At 36.0% G+C, this 19355-nt stretch overlaps 2 protein-coding genes and 1 pseudogene across 5 annotated transcripts; 2 read left to right on the top strand and 1 right to left on the bottom strand.

The window, feature by feature from the left end:
* Positions 1 to 501: 501 nt before the first annotated feature.
* LOC123210626 lies at positions 502 to 7561 on the bottom strand. Of its 4 annotated transcripts, none has more exons than XM_044629097.1 (6): positions 7404 to 7561; positions 7002 to 7181; positions 4296 to 5644; positions 3507 to 3568; positions 2342 to 3392; positions 502 to 854 (listed from the first exon to the last, which is right to left on the bottom strand). In XM_044629097.1, the coding sequence occupies exons 1-3, from the start codon at positions 7416 to 7418 to the stop codon at positions 4319 to 4321; spliced, it is 1521 nt and encodes a 506-aa protein (XP_044485032.1). In that variant the 5' UTR covers positions 7419 to 7561; the 3' UTR covers positions 502 to 854; positions 2342 to 3392; positions 3507 to 3568; positions 4296 to 4318. The 4 variants fall into 4 exon arrangements, with proteins under 4 accessions (XP_044485032.1, XP_044485033.1, XP_044485029.1 ...); XM_044629098.1 differs by having other exon boundaries at positions 4308 to 5644; XM_044629094.1 differs by lacking the exon at positions 3507 to 3568.
* A 1461-nt stretch (positions 7562 to 9022) lies between these two features.
* LOC123210625 lies at positions 9023 to 14494 on the top strand (annotated as a pseudogene).
* Positions 14495 to 15706: 1212 nt separating this feature from the next.
* Positions 15707 to 17183, top strand: LOC123210627 (transcription factor MYB1R1-like). The gene is made up of 3 exons (XM_044629099.1): positions 15707 to 16174; positions 16250 to 16458; positions 16643 to 17183. Exons 1-3 carry the CDS (start codon positions 15946 to 15948, stop codon positions 17051 to 17053), a joined length of 849 nt encoding a protein of 282 aa, XP_044485034.1. The 5' UTR covers positions 15707 to 15945; the 3' UTR covers positions 17054 to 17183.
* Positions 17184 to 19355: the final 2172 nt, after the last annotated feature.

Raw genomic sequence — 19355 nt, 5'->3', positions numbered from 1 at the left:
CCTTAGCTTAGCACATTTTTTTCCCCCTTATTTTGCAAGTAAATTGAAGACCGAAAGAGGAGACTTCACTTGACACCAAATATTTCCACCACCGTATTAAGTGTGAGATGTGTATAGATTAGGGCAGCCCTTTTTCTCCTCTCCTGATGATGGCTACCAAGTCATTTTCTTTTGTTGTTGCTTGGATATTGCTTGATATGAAATGGAGATTATGATCGTGATTAATTATGACATCTTTAAGCATGCCCCTGTAGTTTAAATAACAAACTATTGTGAATCTAATAGTGTCAATATAGCATTACAACCCATCTAATTATGTCTTTGGCCAACCATGATATTGCAGTAATTTTCTATGTTATAGTTATAGCACAAGCTTATTGACATCTAACTTGTGAAATCATAACTTCGAGGTAATTTCCCAGTTCCAGAAGAAAATTCCATGACATATCTTAAATTCAACTAATAACTAAGAAGAAAGGAGAACGAACTTAAGGAGCCTAATTTCTTTAAATGCACCAGAGCTGTGATCAGATCCCATAAAATCTGTACCTCTGTATTATTCTGACATCCGGTAGCATTATATTCAACATGAGGCAATACAATAACAGACAAATACTAAAATGAATCATGTTAAACTTACAGTGTACTTTAAACTACTACATTTTTCATAGAGACTGAAAACTCTATGGTTTTATAGAAACTGAATCTCAGTAACTGAATAGAAGGTAAAAAATCAAGCAGGCGCACAAAGTTTACACTTTAATTTCATGAGGCAAAACATGTAACCTCTTCTAACTTCCCATTGCAGCAAAAACTCAAGGGGATTGCTCACTGGAGTTGGGCTTCTCAAGTTTCTGCAGAAAATTGCCAAATCTCAGATCTCAATCAAATTAACTTGGCAGCAACTAATGAATTAACAAGCTATGAAATTAAGTGATTGCACTTGTACACATTGTCTTTCAGCATATATTAGAAACAAAACTAAAGAAAAGAATATCAAAGAATACTAGCTTTCATTACTTCATGATCAGCGAATTTAAAGTTAAATCCAAATGAAGGACCATAGTACACAAAGACACAGAGAGGAGCACATATGTTGTTCCAGAGTCTTGAAGCTATCACACAAACACTTCAAAAGCTCAGAGTATAACAAATACTTTTAATTAGTAGGGTACTAGAACAAGAATGGAAGGGACTGTGTTATTCTGTAATCAAACAAACTATCAAAAGCATTTCATTTCCCGTACCGCATCTGCATATTAAAGACCCATGACCATTTCAATGGTTAGTTTTCACTACATACAAGGACCAAAATGACAGAGAACTATGAATATGTAAAACCAAGTCACCAATGGTAGGAATAAATAAATATAGACATACAACTCTAGGTAAACATAGAGACTCTTAATATAGCATCTAAAGCACTTCAATTTTGTTCACAGTTCGAATTCCCAATCCAGGTAGGTTTTCAACTTTTTTTCTCAGGCCTGGGTTTGGGATCTCACTTGTACTGGTATTTCATGCCAAGTTTCCAACAGCTAAACTTTAACAATGACAAGTTTCATATATGCAATTGTTGATATCAAAAAGGCTTCTGCAAAGCTTGTTGAAAAATATAAATCTTGAAATGAAATTTATATTTATCAGTAAAAAAGAAGCATGTATAGGCCAGATCCAAAACCCTTATATACCAATCATCCCAATAATCTTTTACTCAGACCAGGATTGGTTACTCATGTTTTTTGTTGAGAAGTTAGAAAAACATCAAATGAACATTTAAAACTTGAGGGCCATAACTAGACCTTAAAATGATGCAAGAACAAAACCAACATCTAGTTGTTGAGCACTGAAGTAAGCAATGCATCAAGGGCTTTAGACATAAGTATAGATAGTTATAAAAATCGCTCTGATACCTTGCTCCATTCCCCAGCATTCGCATATTATTAAACAAAATTCTTAATTCCAAGTCGTACAATTTTTCACAGCCAAATTTGTGAACTACAAGACCCCCGTAAAGTTTCAACTCTTCAGTCCAAGACAATATTGCCACAGCAGCCCAAGGACCGAATTAGATTGCCTCTAAATTCCAAAAGTGAGCTACATATCTGTTTCCCCTAATATACATGTATATGCATAAACAGGTAACAAAGGTCTTAGCTTGCGCAATCACGAGCCCAACAAACGAATACCAAAATTACAAATTTAAAACATCAAATACGTCAAGAAACTAGGGTTTGTTGTACAAAAAAAAGGAATGGTAGTTATCGATTGAGCTATAAAAACTAGGGTTTGTTATGGGTAAATTATTTTGTAAAAAGCGTGAAAGGGAATGGGTAGTTACCGATTGAGCGTTATGCCAAGCGAGGCCTCTGTAGACATTAACAGAGAAAGTAGCGGTGAGATAAATAGTGGCGACACCCAGACCAGCTGTGAAGGCTTTGAATACCAAATCCCCTGCTTTGCTTGCCACTCCCATCTTCACTTCAACCTCTCACTCTCAACCCGCAACCAAAAACCAAAAGGGTTTTTATAAGTTTTTGGTTCCAGGTCAAGATTGTATTTTTGTCCCTTACAGATATTATATATAACACCTGTTTTGTTGGGTTCTGTTCCTAACTCGACACATCGGCAATTGCGAAGGTAGAAATAAAAATTAGGGGGTTAAGGAAAACATTAAAATTATATAGGGGGTCAGTATAGTTAAAAATTTTCATTCTTGGCCACCCCCTCCCTCCGCCACCTGGTCAAGGAGTTGATCATCTTCACCAAGATCTTATATATTACTGTCCCAATGTAAACTTAAAATGATATGTTTCAAGTAGGGCTGCAATCAAATCAGACCAAATAGAGTATTGTTTGGCTCAAACTTGGTTTGATTATGTTTATAAAAATTTCAAGCTTGATGAGATGGAGAGTTGTAGGCTCAAACTCCAGTTACAAATAAGAATAACTGAATCAAAGTCTTGAATTGATCAGTTGATGGTGCAAGCAATTGAAAATAACAACTGGCAGCATTGAGTATATACAAGTTCTCAACGTTGTAATGGCAAGAAATTTGAAGACCTTGTGAACTGATCTCAGAACCAAGAAATGGAAGAGTTCGTAGTCATGTATTATATATATGGATACTAGAAAATAACTCATTTCATGGAATGGATCTGCCCCAAATATTTTCATTCGACAACTTATAAATATAAGATAAAGCGGCATCAGGGAAGTACAACAATTTTGATTTCTTGATGAATATATAATGTCTATATGTCACAAAGTTGGGAATTTATAGCTCTGCCCCCTGTTCATCAGGAATGTTTGCTGATACACCATCTCCAGTCGGGTCAATTCTGTGCTCCATTCAGGCAAATACAGCACTTCTTTTTGGACAGTGATGCAAGCTGCGAAGGAGGAAGCAAGAGATTAATTCTAAACAATACGTTACATGAAACGGAACATAACAATTGTCATGCAACTTAAACATATATAATATCATGATTCGGAAAAAAGGTGACCAGAAGATGTGGATTCTGTAAGCAAGGAACTTCGAACATAGCTTTGTGGGAATAATCAAAAGCTGCATAGAATAGAAGTTCGTTTTTTGCTTAGAAATGGACAGTCCAAAGTCAATAGCAAGCATGTACTTTTCTGCACGTATTTTTAGTTGAAAATTACGGATATTGATAAAGAAATGCTTTAGAAAGCACAAGTTTTCTCATCACCCACCAGCTTCTTGTGAGTCAACCAAAACTGTGGCACAACTATAATCCCTAATTACTACCTGCCTTTGCACACACAGATAGAAAAGGAACAAAGAAAAGCCAATAGAAAAGGAATGCGTGAATAAAATGGCAAGAAACAAAGCAACCATTCTCAAGACTCAAAATTACACTTGCTTGTGACAGCTCAAGACTTAAACATAATGATTTTTTGTGGGTAATAAAATGGACAAATCACCTATTTTCCCAGAAAAGCCAAGACATTAAGGGAAAATGGAAAGAGAGAATTTAAACCTAGCTCAGATGACTGTATTATTGGAAGACCCCAACAAACATGTGAATTAAATAAATTTATAACCCACCAGCATCTCAGACAATATTCACAACTTGATTAGGCTAAACAAAGGCATTCAATATTCAGAAAATAAAAAAGAAGCTAATTTCCGAATTGAGCCACAGTTCATCACAACCCTAGAACTTTTAAATAAAGACATCATCATTTCTAGATGAGTAATCACATGAAAACATACTCCAAAAACATGCACACAAACACAATGCAGAAACATTATTAAACATATAGACAACCTGACAAGCAACCTGCGTAGTCGTCAACTATCTTGAGATGATTCAGTTGACTTCTGTGACTCCAAAGCACCAATTTGCTTCTCCCCCAACTTTGTCTTCACAATGCTTTCTTCAGCAGAAGAATTCCCATCATAACCACTTGAAGACTCCTTCTTCCGCTTCCTTTGGAATGTGTACTTCAAAAATTTATCATTTAAAGATTGAGTAGGAATCCCTTCAGTTAGATTAGATGCTTTAACATCTGTATTTACTGAACAAATATTAACAGCTTGAACATCTGCACTGCAAGCTGGAACCTCAGAACTCTCAACAGATCCACATTGCTGTCTTGCCAACTCCAATGTATCTATCAATAAGTCATCATTTTTTGTCACAGTTTGAATAGCACAAGCATTGTGGAACTCCAAATCACTTTCAATAATTTCTGCACGTCCTGTCTGAAGAATCACATTAGTATTATCTGACGGTAATTGCAAGGTCAACAAAGATTCCGAATCCTTCTCAAGTTTAGTTTCAAATATCTTAGAGTCCTCAAGTTGGACATCATCATTAACTGCATCAGGGAAATTCCTGGGGCAGGAAAGACCATATTCTTGAGTTGTTTCTATGACCACATGTGGAAAATTCCTAAAGAAACCTTTTCTTTTCTTATATCTAGCAGCCCTTTTTCTTTTCCAGCGAAAGGACTTCAACGCATGAACTGAAATGCTGTTGCTATTTCCCCCCATTACTTTGAATTCATCTGGATTATTCCCTACTCCATATAATTTATCTGCCCCAGCTTCAAGGTTTTTGCATGCTTCTTCTTCTTCTCCAATACAGGTTCCATTTCTTACATCATCAACTTGCGGAGGAAGAGACTGATTTCCATCTAAGAGGTTCCTTTTAAATGCATGAATTCTCTGAGTGCACCCATTCCTGTAAAGTTTAGGTTCTTTTCTTCTCATAACTATGGAGGCAAAGTCAGAGTTGCAAAAATAACAATTATCTTTATGAGAACCGTTTTCACCATAACATTGGTTCTGTTCAAATGTCATCTTCAAAGGTGAATTCCTCAGATCAGAAGTCACAACCAATTCAGATATTGCATCAGGTAGAGAAGACACCACAGTCCCAGAAGTATTGAGTCCGTTGTCCAGTGATGCTGTCATCATAGTAGCAATATCACCATAGGAATTCTGTTTATCCAAAAGCCGCATTTGATTGTTTGTAGCTCGCTCCAATTCATCTTGTGCTTCTTTCAATTCTGTTCTAAGGTCTTTCACTATATCTTCTGCTTCACCAAGTTGTGCTTCAAGTTCGTCTATCTTTCTTTGTTGACAAAAGGCTGCCACCTGTGCTTCTTTAACCTATAATCGATGCACCATTAGTTTAACTGTTTTAGTTGTCTTACAAAAGCTGAAAACATAAGCAAGGGTCCAAAATAGAGAGCAACGGGCTGAAACTATCAAATAGAAGATTGGACTAACTCAACACATGTAATTCCCCATTCTTCCAGCTATCACAAGAATAAATAATCCATTTTACCACTTTAAACCATGTGGTAACACAAAATATTCTCTAAAAACATATAAATGAGACAATAAATAATATAACAATGTCAAAACACATAACATACTGTTGTAGTCAAAAGTAGAAAATCTTGCAATAGCCATGTATGGTGTACCCACTGTTTGTTTGGTCAATTCAGTCATTTGCCAAGGTTGACACAGCAGACACGCTCTTTCAAGCAAGCAACTTACAAATATGTAGTTGAAAACATCTATGAGGCAATCAGAATGAAAGAAGAAAGAACCATAGGAGGAAAAAAAAAAAAAGAGAGAGAGAGAGAGAAGGTACAAAACCGCCTATGTTCTTCAGTTTCTAAAAGTAGTATAAGCTTTGCTCTAATATTAGAATGAAGACAGCACTATCTAGACAACTTTTATAATACGGCTTATCTCCGATCCCACCTGCATTCCTCTCAAGTACAATCACCCACAGGTGAACTCCAAACTATAAGAAATAAGAGAATAAATATTTGATGAACATGACAAACGTCTAACACGATGATTTTGGGGAATAAAGGTAGAGATTTACACAAAGATATGAGTTTAAGATGATGAAAACTCCTTTAAATAATAGAATTGGAATATCATTTAACATTCTCTCCAGGAAAATTCCAACAATTGGACAATAAAAAGGGTATAAGACATTATACATGCCATTGCCATTATTAAAACAGAATATAAGAGCCAACAGGATCCATCATTAACTGATGAAAAGCATAGAAAAACCATGCTGCAATATGAGACTGCCTATGAAAACAAACATTACCGGAAAAGTGAAACCTCATTGTCACACATTGCATCCACATCATAGCATTCTCAGGATTTTTATTTTTATACCCAGAAGAAAAAAACCACATAATTTGAAATACTCTCTACAATGTAAAACAAAAACTACACAACACATTATCGACCATAAGAGACTCTCCAGCGAGCTAAGCCAAATAATAATAATAATAAAAACATAACAACACCCTAATGAAATGAATAGATAAAACGAATTAAATCAAAAGTTCCATCACGAAACAAACAATTAACACCAAACCCACATCACAAAACGCAACCATCAAACAGAAAGAGCCCTTCATCAACACCCACCAACATCAAAACACCAAAGCAACATCAAACACAATCCCGTTAGAGAAAAAAACTAGACTACCTTAGTATCTAGCATTTCCTTAAGCCTGAGCAGCATACGCAACGAGTTTTCTTTCGCTGCAAACAGCTCCCTATGATACCTCATCGCTTTCCTCTCCGACACCATTATCCTTGCCGCCGCCTCTTTCGCCGTGTTTAAAATTATATCCGCATAGGCCCTCTTCAGGGCCATCAGTTTATGCTACACCAAAACCAACACACCAAATAATTATACTCAAAATCAGACGAAACCCATCAAACAGCCATCTTTCAAACACACAACTTAACTAACACAAACAAGATCAAAATCAACCACTGAACCCACAAACCCCACCAAAAAAAATAAAACAAAAATATCAAACTGATGGTCTAAGTAGAAACTTGTAACTGAGATGTTCACAAAAAGGGGAAAAAGAAATTTTACCTCAGAATCGGACATTATCTAAGTCCATAACACAGTGATGTGTTGCCGTTTCAATTCCGGACCAAAGCTTATTCAAGCAGAAACAAAGGGAGATGTTTTTGTTTTTAATTTCGCTTTCCCTTAGCAACTGTCTGTTACGAACTGAAATTTAAGATAAATTTACCAAAATACCCTCGTCAGTTCATAAAAACTACAAGACTCCCCGTAAGAAGACCAACCGTTAACTCCGTTAGGTTTTGTTTTGGCGCGAGGTAAGAGTGCAGGGGCTCCCTCCAGTAGTGGAGGGCGTACAGGTGGAATCATTGACACGTGGCAACAAGATGTTGTGATTTTGGGGAAGAGGCGCATTCAGAAACGTGACAGCCGGTCGGTGGACCTTGGGGGCCTACTGTGGCTTGGTCAACAAACCATGTGAAAACGGTGGTTGGGGCTTTGAGATGTCAACGTCACTGTTATAACAGAATCCACTCAAATGTCATACCAGCTAACTATAAATAATTAAAAACATTAATACTCAGATATCTGTTGTAAATATAATAAACAATATGTGCAGAAAAATTTATATGAACAAAAATAAGAGCTGAAAAAGATTAAACATAATAAGAATAGAGAGGCAAACTGGAAATGTACATAAAACTTTTTACCTCAAAAGTCATATATAGAGACTTATCCATGTCAAGTGTTCTCATGGTGGGAAGCCATTTTGTGTATAACAATATCAAAATAAATCGAAATATTATGAATTAATGAGTAATGTCCCAACATATAGCATGTAAGAATATACGATTGGCATGAGAAGCAAGGATTTATGAATAGGGATGTAATATAAGACTCTAAATTTGGTCATTGGCCTTCGTCTTTCTGGATAGAGGAATGATTTTTCATTAAAAATAAAGATGTGGACAAGATTGATCAATAATAAAACAGAAAAGTGAATAAATATATTTTGACTTGACTCCTCTTTGGTTTATCTGTTCTCTGAAATCTGAAATATTAAATTTTTATTCAAATATTTAAATTATTTTAAATGTACCATTGTAATTAATAAATATTCCACTATATTTGTAGCTAAGATGGAAGGGGAAAGAGAATAACTTTTCTCTTGGGATCGAGAGAAGAAGAAAGAAAAAATTTTTCCTACAGAGAAGGGACAGAGAAAAGTTTGGGATGAGAATAGAGATTAGAATGTTCATCCCTTATTTGATTTATTGTTATCTCTACATATGAATCATCCTCTTATTGTCAAATTCAATTAGAATCAAATTCAGATGAAAGTTAATTTAAAATTGATTTAAATATAAAAGAATCAATTCGAGATCAATAAATTGAATTTTAAATTTGATTAAAAAATAATTTGATCTAAATCGATTTAAATTTAAATAAAATTTAAATAAATATAAACTCAATTTATAAATTCCAACTTGAGTCATATTAAGATTAAACAAAAAAGATTATAATCTTTAAATTTGAATTGGTTTTAACTTGAAAAGGTTTGAGAAAGTTACAAGCATCGCCATAAACAAACATTATACGCAGCCGTCGTTTAAAAATCATTTACCGCCAAAAAAAGGGCAACATCGGGTCTCGGATCGGATCAGGGTCCTTAAACCCTGTTACAATTTCCTTTCCTGTTATCCACAGAAACTCCACGTGTCTTTCTTCAAAAGCTGCTTCAATTCAAGTTCAACTCTCTTCCTCCCTGCAACTTTCCGTTCCCTTGAAAATCTCAGCAATCCACCCCAAAAATTCATTTCCCTTATTTTCTCGAAGCTCATGCAACTTATTTCACCGCGATGATCCTCTCGATACCCAATTCTTCGCTTCTGAAACCAGATTTGAAGCCTTACCTATCTGATTTCCCCCTTCAACGGAGATTCCTCTCCGGAGACAAAGAACTCTTATACGGGCACCGAATATTCCTCCTTGGATACCGGAGTTTCTCTTCAGTCGCCGTGAAAGTCCGAGCCAAGCCGAAAGCGCTGGTCCTTGGCAATCCCTCTGTCGTCGTTGAGAAAGGGAAGTATAGCTACGACGTCGAAACCCTAATCAACAAGCTTAGCTCCCTTCCGCCTCGTGGCAGTATCGCACGATGCCTCGACGTATTAAAAAACAAGCTGTCCCTAAACGACTTCGCTTTGGTCTTCAAGGAATTCGCTCAACGTGGAGACTGGCAACGCTCTCTTCGTTTGTTTAAATATATGCAGAGACAGATCTGGTGCAAACCGAACGAACAAATTTACACGATAATGATAAGTTTGTTAGGGCGCGAGAATTTGCTTGAGAAATCGGCTGAGATTTTCGAGGAAATGCCTAGTCAAAGCGTGCCAAGAAGTGTTTTCTCATACACAGCGTTGATTAATGCGTACGGACGTCACGGTCAGTATGAAATATCTCTTGAACTCTTGGAGAGAATGAAAAGAGAAAAAATCATGCCTTATATTTTGACTTATAATACTGTGATTAATGCATGTGCGAGAGGGGGATTAGATTGGGAGGGCTTGTTAGGATTATTTGCGGAAATGAGACATGAAGGAATACAGCCTGATATTGTGACTTATAATACACTGTTAAGTGCTTGTGGTGCTAGAGGTTTAGGTGATGAGGCGGAGATGGTTTTCAGGACAATGAATGAAGGTGGGGTGTTACCTGATTTAAGGTGTTACCTGATTTAACGACATATAGTTATCTTGTTGAGACGTTTGGGAAATTGGGGAAATTAGAAAAAGTTTCAGAGCTTCTTGGGGAGATGGAGCTAGGAGGGAATTTACCAGATGTAACCTCATATAATGTGTTATTGGAGGCGCATGCAAAAATTGGGTCAATAAAGGAGGCCATGGGAGTTTTTAGGCAGATGCAGGCTGCAGGTTGTTCTGCAAATTCTGCAACTTATAGTATTTTGTTGAATTTGTATGGAAGGAATGGAAGGTATGATGATGTGAGGGAGCTTTTCCTTGAGATGAAAGCGAGTAAAACCGAGCCAAATGCAACTACTTATAATATTTTGATACAAGTTTTTGGAGAAGGTGGGTATTTTAAGGAGGTTGTAACTTTGTTTCAAGATATGGTGGAGGAGAATGTTGAACCAAATATGGAGACTTACGAGGGTCTGATTTTTGCTTGTGGGAACGGAGGGCTACAAGAGGATGCTAAGAAGATTTTACTTTACATGAATGAGAGAGGGATAGTACCAAGTTCCAAGGCATACACTGGTGTTATTGAAGCATATGGGCAGGCTGCATTGTACGAGGAAGTGCTTGTTGCTTTTAACACAATGAATGAAATGCAGAGCAAGCCAACTGTTGAAACTTTCAATTCACTGCTGCATACCTTTGCAAGAGGTGGGCAGTACAAAGAGTGTGAGGCAATTTTGTCAAGAATGGGTGAGGCTGGTGTTTCAAGGAATCGGGGTTCCTTCAATGCTGTGATTGAAGCTTTTAGGCAAGGAGGCCAGTTTGAGGAAGCTATAAAAGCATATGTTGAGATGGAAAAGGTGAGATGTGATTCTGATGAGAGGACCCTTGAGGCAGTTTTAAGTGTTTATTGCTTTGCAGGCCTTGTTGATGAGAGTAGGGAACAATTCCAGGAAATTAAAGCTTCCAGGATATTGCCAAATGTTATGTGCTACTGTATAATGCTGGCTGTTTATGCAAAGAGTAAGAGGTCAGTGTTCGCTTGGTTTATTCATTCATGAAGGGTAGATGTCTCAATAATTGCATTTATTCTCTTTCAAGATCATGAATGTGTGAAGAACTTGAATATGAGGAATCCTGTTATGTAGCGATTGAATTTTAGATACAGGCTATCCTAATTCATCTCAGAATACAAATTAACGCATTGTTCATCCAGAAGTTAATTAAGTTGCTAATGCCCAATGACAAGTCTATGTGAATGGTAACCATGAACATGCATTCAGCATGATAAATTCTTTTCTTTATGGCTTGTCAGAAATTTAATTTATGTACTTTCTTCAAACTTATAAAAAAAAAGGATTATGGCTGGTGACTGAAATGTACACTTGGAAGCACAGGTATTTGCTTTCTCATATAAAATTTAAAAGTTGTCAACTTAATCCTTTTGAGCTTGTTATTAATGAAATAGTATTTGGAAGTCTTTTTTGGCGAGAGGTTGCATGAGAAGATATTGCTCTTGCTACCCTGTTGTACTTTCATAAAAATTAACTTTCAAGAGTAATACATCTTGTGATATGTTTTCTTTTAAAACATTATATGCTCAGCAAATATTGTGGTGTTATTGCATAGAAAATACCAAATATTTGCTTGGAGATTTTAGGCCCCAGGATGTGGAATTTCAACTTTCTGTCAACTGCTTAATATGTTTTTCTCCGTGCCTTATACATTTTCAGCAGGTCTTTAATTTGTTCAACTTCTTGCTGTTTTAGATAAGCATTTTTGTTCATGTTCTGGCCGTCATTGTCAGCAGAAGTCTTTCTATCTTGTTAAATTGCCTTGAAGTGCACTGAATTTGAGTCATGGATAGCACAGAACCATGTATATTGTATATGGATGTGATGCTCAAAATTTGGAAAAAAAAAAATGATTAAGGGAGATATGAGTGTTATTTGGCAAACAAATATCTGCTAAATAATTATTGATTTGCATATAACATCTTTGAACTAGCCCAACTGTGATTAATTTGTAATTGCCAGGGAAGCAGAAGTTACGCGTTTTAGTTTTTATTAACTTGTGACATTAAATTTTTTCAAGTAATTTATATATGTCACAGAAGCTGTTTCAGCCTTTTTCCTTTTTGGCTATATATCTGATCCCTTTAACTCAATTTAGGTGGGATGATGCCTATGAATTACTTGATGAGATGTGCACAAATAGAGTGTCAAATATCCACCAAGTAACCGGGCAGATGATAAAAGGAGAATATGATAATGAGTCAAACTGGCAGATGGTAGAGTATGTCTTTGACAAACTTTACTCTGAAGGGTCCGGTTTGGGAATGAGGTTCTACAATTCACTTTCAGAAGCACTTTGGTGGCTCGGTCAGAGAGAACGGGCTGCAAAAGTGCTCCTTGAAGCTACAGACTTGTTTGGTCTGTGGATGTTCACAGGTATAATGCAAAATTACTTCTCAGGTAATTTTCTTTTGGATTATTATAGTAATTTCTTTTTAATTTTTAAGTTGATTGTTTTACAGAATGTGGGAAGGCTGTGCATATACAGCAATATCAGTTTGGCTCAACAATATGTATGAGATGTTCGTAAATGGTGAGGATCTGCCTCAACTTGCAACTGTTGTTGTAGTGTAAGTACTTTTTTCCTTGAAGCTATCATGATTTATGTTTTATCCTCTTTGAAGGAGAGAATGCTAGATTGGCTTGTCTGAGTCATGTTTGCCCAGCCCAACTCTGTCAGGCAACAGTTGAAAGTCCCTGTGACCTTTTCTTTGTTGTAGTTATGTTAGGGCCATGTTATCTCTGAATTTTTGACTTTGTTAAGCCACGGCCTTTTCAGCCTCTTTTGTCCTTGTTAACTTCTTATCACATCATTTGTCCTAACTGCTGCTATATATTCATTGTTGTTCTTCACTCTTGGATGAATAGTCTTTAATACCTTTGCTTCTTCATTTAGCATATCGAATTAGAGTAATACTATACATATCCATTTTGAGTACATAAATGGGTATACATATATATGTCATTATGTGATTAGTTGTTATTTTATCATTAATTCAAGATCATCTAATCACATTGTGACACATATAAGTGTGTACCTATTTGTATATTCAAAGTGAGTACGTATAGTTTTATTAATTTAATTGTATGTGTGAAATAAATCAAGGTTGGACCCAAGGTTGTTTCTGATATGTTACATAACATGTGCTGGGCAAGAATCTGTGGACCTTAGTATGATACAACCCAATCCAGCTCAGTAGGCCAAATATTGAACCTTATCCACCTGAAAGTCAAATTCGGCAATTGGGCAATAGGCTGGCCACTAAAATTTGTAGTTCTATATGTGGACCTATATTATTCACCCTTGTTTGGCAGAAAGCTGACGAATTTGGATTGTGCTTAGAGGAAAATCTACAGGCTTAATTCTGAACTGATTGTGTGATTAGTGAACCTGGTGTAGACCCATGTAGTTGAAAACTGTTAGGTTAGAAGATGACTGAGTTGAGATATGAATGTTAACTTCATGTATAGAATACTAGAGCCTATAGTTCCAAGCCAAGTATGTCCTTGAAGGGATATTGATCATTGTATCTCTTGCATATGCTGACAATTCATTAGACTGACATAATTGTCTAATTTTTAAGTTTTCACTAATGATGTTACACCTTCTGTTGATCAGACGGGGATACATGGAGAGAAACTCAGTCATGCCACATTATCCCATAGCAAAGGCTGCATACACATTCCTGCAGGATGTATCACCTTTATTTAATTTCCCTGGATGGAATAAAGGGAGAATTATCTGCCCGCGGTCTCAACTCAAGCGAATTCTTCCAGGCATAGATCATCTTCAGATGGGTCTAAGAAGAATAACATAATCACTTTTAAGTAACTCACCCTTTTCTCCACCCAAAACAAAAACATATGCAACAGATGTAAAGAATAATCATCATGATACTTCTGCTTCTGAAACAAGAAATACAAGAACAGAGCTTATGACAAGCACAGCATAAATAGATATACAAAATCCATTCATCAATTTCAATGCTCAGAAGATCTGTGTCTCCCACTTAGCTTGAAAGAAAGAGAAGAGTTGAGGATAATTATGCTGTTATACTGGTTGATGTTTTCATGGAGTGAAAAAAAACAAAAAAACAAAAAAACTATGGTCGTGACAAGTTTGATATCAGCTCAGGCAAAGCTAGAGGCAGGTAAAAAAATTGCAGTGTTGAAACTCAGGGCAGTATTGCTTACTGGTTAAAGCAATTCTGATTCCTTGATTCACGGCAGGGAGAGTTTTGATTATGAAAAGAGGTAATTTGATTTTGCAGCGGTAGGTTCTCCTCATTTACAAGTAAATTTACATTATATTTCTTAGTCAAAGGTCTCAAATTCTAGCTGAATAGGATCTTCACGGAGTCTCAATGAAATCCTCTTGACAGTGATATGTTTGAAGCATGTTGAGACAGAGAGCTTTAGAATTTCAACCACATGAAAGAATAATGAAATTCATTTCGTGTGGGCCTCTGCTCTCAAACAAAATCAAAACCAAATATTTTTTGTCAACCAAAATGGGAGAAAACCTACAATTATATGAGCCATGGGCCACTAATGAAGTAGCCATTTTACTCAAAACTAGAAGCCATGCCTCTTTCATAACAGAGATAAGATTTTAACATATTTAGCAAAGATTATTGAACAATTATGTTGAAAGGCAGGCAAGCCATGATGTGCTTACCCACTTTAGTTTCTTGTTTTCTTATCCAAGACAAGCACCAATCCTTCCCCAGTACTTAGACATCGCACACTTGCGATGGTTCCCTATTCATATATTGGGAAATTTCTTTTGGTAATGTGATGGGATTTGGTTAATTGCCCATGTGGATTACTAATCAAATTCCAAAAAGGTTTTTCTATCAACAGATTGATCACTAGAAGCCTTTGAAAATGTTAAATATTAATTCATCAATTTATTACCCATGAAATATGTACAAGGACTTTTATTACTTGTCAAAAGAGAAAGTAAGCTCATTGGGACCTTTCATGGCCTCCTTTCCCAGCTGTATCAACACCTGAATTACTCTAACACTAAGGAAATGTGCTAGGTATTGAAGATATTCTGGATTGATTGGATATGAAAAAGAGAATTAAGATCACATGCCTCAATGCAAAAGCAAGGTGAAAAGCTTTGAACAGAGAAAACCTTGCATCTGTTAATCCCTTTTCTTCTGAAGACTATTTTAATTAGTATTAATCCATCTCTAATCTCAATTCACATTCTGCACTGAAACCCATCTTTTATTTTTAATAATATTAATTAGGTAGCTTTAACACTTTGACAGAGACTGCAATTTGCAAAGAATGGGAGAAAGAGGATTAAAAAATGTCGAAGCATCTTTTTCATAAAAATGGGTTAAGGAAAGAGAGAAGATGGTGGCACCCACAAAAACCTTATCTTGGCTTATCTTCCAGATGCACCCCACCATCACCATGAAAGGTGATTGAACAAGAAGGACCCATTACAGATTTAAAATATCTTCTCATGAAGCCAACTGTGTGCGCTGCCGATGCTTTCATGAGATAAATAAGTTTCTGTAAATGATAATGAACCGCACGTTGAGTTAATCGCTTTTCGTAAAGATTGGTTTAGTTGCTTAATTAATAATTAAATTTATTAATTAATTTTTTAAGTCAAGTTGATACGACAAGCTGGGTTGACCTAATTCAAGAAATTATTTTTCTCTCTCAGAAATGCAATTGCATGTGCTTTCTGATTAGCCCATCTCATCTATAAATACAAGTTACAGCTCTTCACATCACGCTCTATAGTACTGCTTTTCACTTTTTTTCTTCCACTTGTGCTGTGTTATTTGTTTTTTTATTTTCAGTCGTCGTACGATGTCGGATACCAGTGGCTCCGCCCTCAAAGACGGCGGCGAGATTATGCTTTTCGGTGTGAGAGTGGTGGTGGACTCCATGAGGAAGAGTGTGAGCATGAATAACTTGTCTCAGTACGTACAGCCTCACGAAAACAACGGTAACAATAAGGATGACGTGGCGGCTGCTGGTTATGCCTCTGCCGACGACGCCGTTCCGAACTCTAGAGCCAGTCGTGAGCGGAAACGAGGTTGGATTCAGATCTCTGTTTGTTTATTTACAATTTTGTTTTTGATTTTTTTTTAATTTAATTGAAAATTATTAGGAGTGCCGTGGACGGAGGAAGAGCATAAGCTGTTCTTGTTGGGGTTACAGAAAGTAGGGAGAGGAGATTGGAGAGGAATCTCTAGAAACTTCGTTAAGACAAGAACACCAACACAGGTGGCTAGTCATGCTCAGAAGTACTTTCTTCGCCGGAGCAATCTCAACCGTCGACGCCGCCGATCTAGCCTCTTTGATATCACTACAGAATCGGTAATCACTACAGATTCAAACAATGAAAATCTATGATATAATGAAGTTGAATCTGAATAAGTTGACTCAGATAAATCAATTCAATCTATAAGAAAAAAATATATTTTATTGGATTTTAGTCAAATAAGTACAAATTATAGATCTTAAAATAACCAAAAATTTATATTCTTGATTGAATCTTCAGGTGGCTGATATTTCAATTGACGATGAACAAGTTGATCAGCAAGGCAACAATCCATCGGAGACTGTGCAACACCTTGAAACAAACAACTTTGCCATGATGCCTCCTCCTGTGCATGTAGTTTTACCAGTAACGATTGAGAATCCGGTGGAAAATCTGACAGTAGGACGACTCAATCAATCAAACATAATGGGGACGAACCTGGTCCGTCCAATTCCTGTAGTTCCAGCTCCTCAGGCTGTAACAATGTCCGATCTTAACTTGAATTTGAATCTAACGATGGACCCATCTCCATTGTCCCTGAGGCTGTCCTTGCCATCGGGTCAAAGGGAATCATCATCAAGGCATTCAGCTTTTCAGGCGATGCCCACCTTAAGAAATGGGGATAACAATAACATGATCAGGGTTGCTTGAGAAGGGAAATTTGAGTTAGAAGGAAGGTGGGTAATCAAGGGTGATGATGATGATGATAAGATAATTAGGTGAGTGTTATTGATCCTTTGTTTTTGTACAGAGTATGATAAATGACTATGATTTCCTGTTATTGTGGTGTTGGTTTTATGATGGAATTATCTTCAATTCTTAAAACTTATATTCTCTTTGCATTAATGATCTTGGTAGATCTAGTGGTGTTGATAGCTTTAGGAGGGAAAAAATATCAAGTTGGATGTTAGTGGCAGGGGAAGCATATTTTTCTTCGTCTTTTTTTCTGTGATTGAATTTGGGAATGAATGTGCAATTGAATATGGTCCTCATTCACGGATTTGGATAGATATGGTCTTTTTAGTGACTGGTGGTATGGGGCATGCAGAGGCTGCCTTATCTTAGGCCTTTATATAAGGTGCAAAGTGACTTGTCATTTGTGTGGTGGGTTTGGATGTATGGCTCCATTGGCCTTTAATTAGACAGGCAGAGGGTGCTGTCATGTCAGTTTGATAGGGCTTGTTTGTTATCTCCTGCAGGTGGGCAACTTCTACAGTGAAAGGCCTTCCTCCATAGGAAGGGCTTCTGTTGGGTAGCAATTTTTTTTCGTGTGGAAATGCAATTTACATGAAAATCAGCTTTGATTTGAGCACAGTTGATAAGACATTTCTCTGGTAGATGATAAATAAATGAAATTTCTTAAAAAAAAAAAAAAGCAGCACCTTTTTTTTTATGACGATATTATTGATTTCTGTTCAAAAATAGGGCTAATTTAAAATACTGAGGATTGCGGCTGATAAATTGAATGTGGGCTAAGCCAGTCCCATTCCATCAGATGGGAAAGGTTAACAAAGAGAGGTTGAAAAGTTTTAGATTTGTGGTTTAATCATCAGTGTTTACTTCATGTCTATGTTGATGGCCTTCCACTTTGCATGGTGGCCGTTTAAAGGGGACCTACTCTGCTGAATTGCAATTCAGTTATATTCATATAATATTATATATGAATAAAGAAGAAAAGATGAAGAATCAATAAATTAAAATGTCACATTCAATCCAATATAATCAATTTAAAGAAAGAAAACACGGTTTATCTCAGTTCATTCAAAATAGTATAATATCTAACAAAGTTATATTATTTTAATATGCCCACAACACTATTTTTATAATAATAGACATATTTATTAAAGAATTGTTATATCAATGATATAAAAATATAAAATGTTATGTCTTATAGATGAAGTGGTTGTCATTTTCAACACTATAGAAGTAAATAATTTTCTAAATATTATTTAAAAAAGCAATGAAGGAGCACTTGATTTTGATTACATTGGATTGGAAACTTACTTCAACCGACTCCATGGAAAGTTTGGTGGAGGATAGCAAGTTGAATTAGAAGTATGAAGAAACAGGGGACAGATAAGAAAGTGGAAACTGTGGGCAACTTCAAGTGTGCCTATTTGGATTCTTTTTTCTTGGGTGGTAACCAATGGGAATGGTGTGATGGATGCGTAGATAGAGAAATGAAGATTGTCTTTGAAATTCAATTTCTGTATCCTCAAGTTGCTTTTTTTTCTCAGAAACAACTTGGGAAACCGGCAGGAACATTCTGAATACGCAATAAAAAATAAAAGAATCCCCTCTCAGAAATTTCTCTGTCAACATGTTCAAGCTTCATGTAAAATGAATGGCAACTAGAGCTGTAGATGTTTAACAATTTCTTCTGAAGAGGATGGAGAAAATATTGGAAACCCTTTTCAATAAAAATGCCAATTTACAACAACCATAACATAATCAAAATTTTCAAAACGAGCAGAAGTTAGCGATTGCTTGACTCCATTAAACTATGCATTTTTGGCTTCCAAGAAATAAATGGATACAACTAAAATGATTTTCCATGTAAGTTGTAGGAACCTGCTTCATTAAAGCAAAGCCAGTGCAAAATTTTATTTACTGGGTTCATTCATTTTAAAAGACTATATATCCTGTTGAAAATATATATTAAATTTACAAGTGTGAAAATTGAAATCTATATTACATAAAACTAATTGGTTTATGTTAAAATCTAATTCATGCACTTATATATCATTAACTTATATTATATTTATTAAATATGAGATTTTAGTCTCCAACATATCCGTTTCAAAATATTATTAAAGAACCAATCTTGGCTATCAACTTTTCCTTGAAATGGAGTGATTGCAGAATTCCAGCTGGACTCCATAGAGATCATCATGGGGCTGCAATTCAAGTCTACAAGAAAATTTCAATTAGAATTTCTTCTTCAAGATGATGG

The sequence above is a fragment of the Mangifera indica genome, chromosome 3 (assembly GCF_011075055.1).
Source record: "Mangifera indica cultivar Alphonso chromosome 3, CATAS_Mindica_2.1, whole genome shotgun sequence".
Taxonomy (NCBI): Eukaryota; Viridiplantae; Streptophyta; class Magnoliopsida; order Sapindales; family Anacardiaceae; genus Mangifera; species Mangifera indica.
This window is presented reverse-complemented; position numbering and strand designations above follow the sequence as displayed.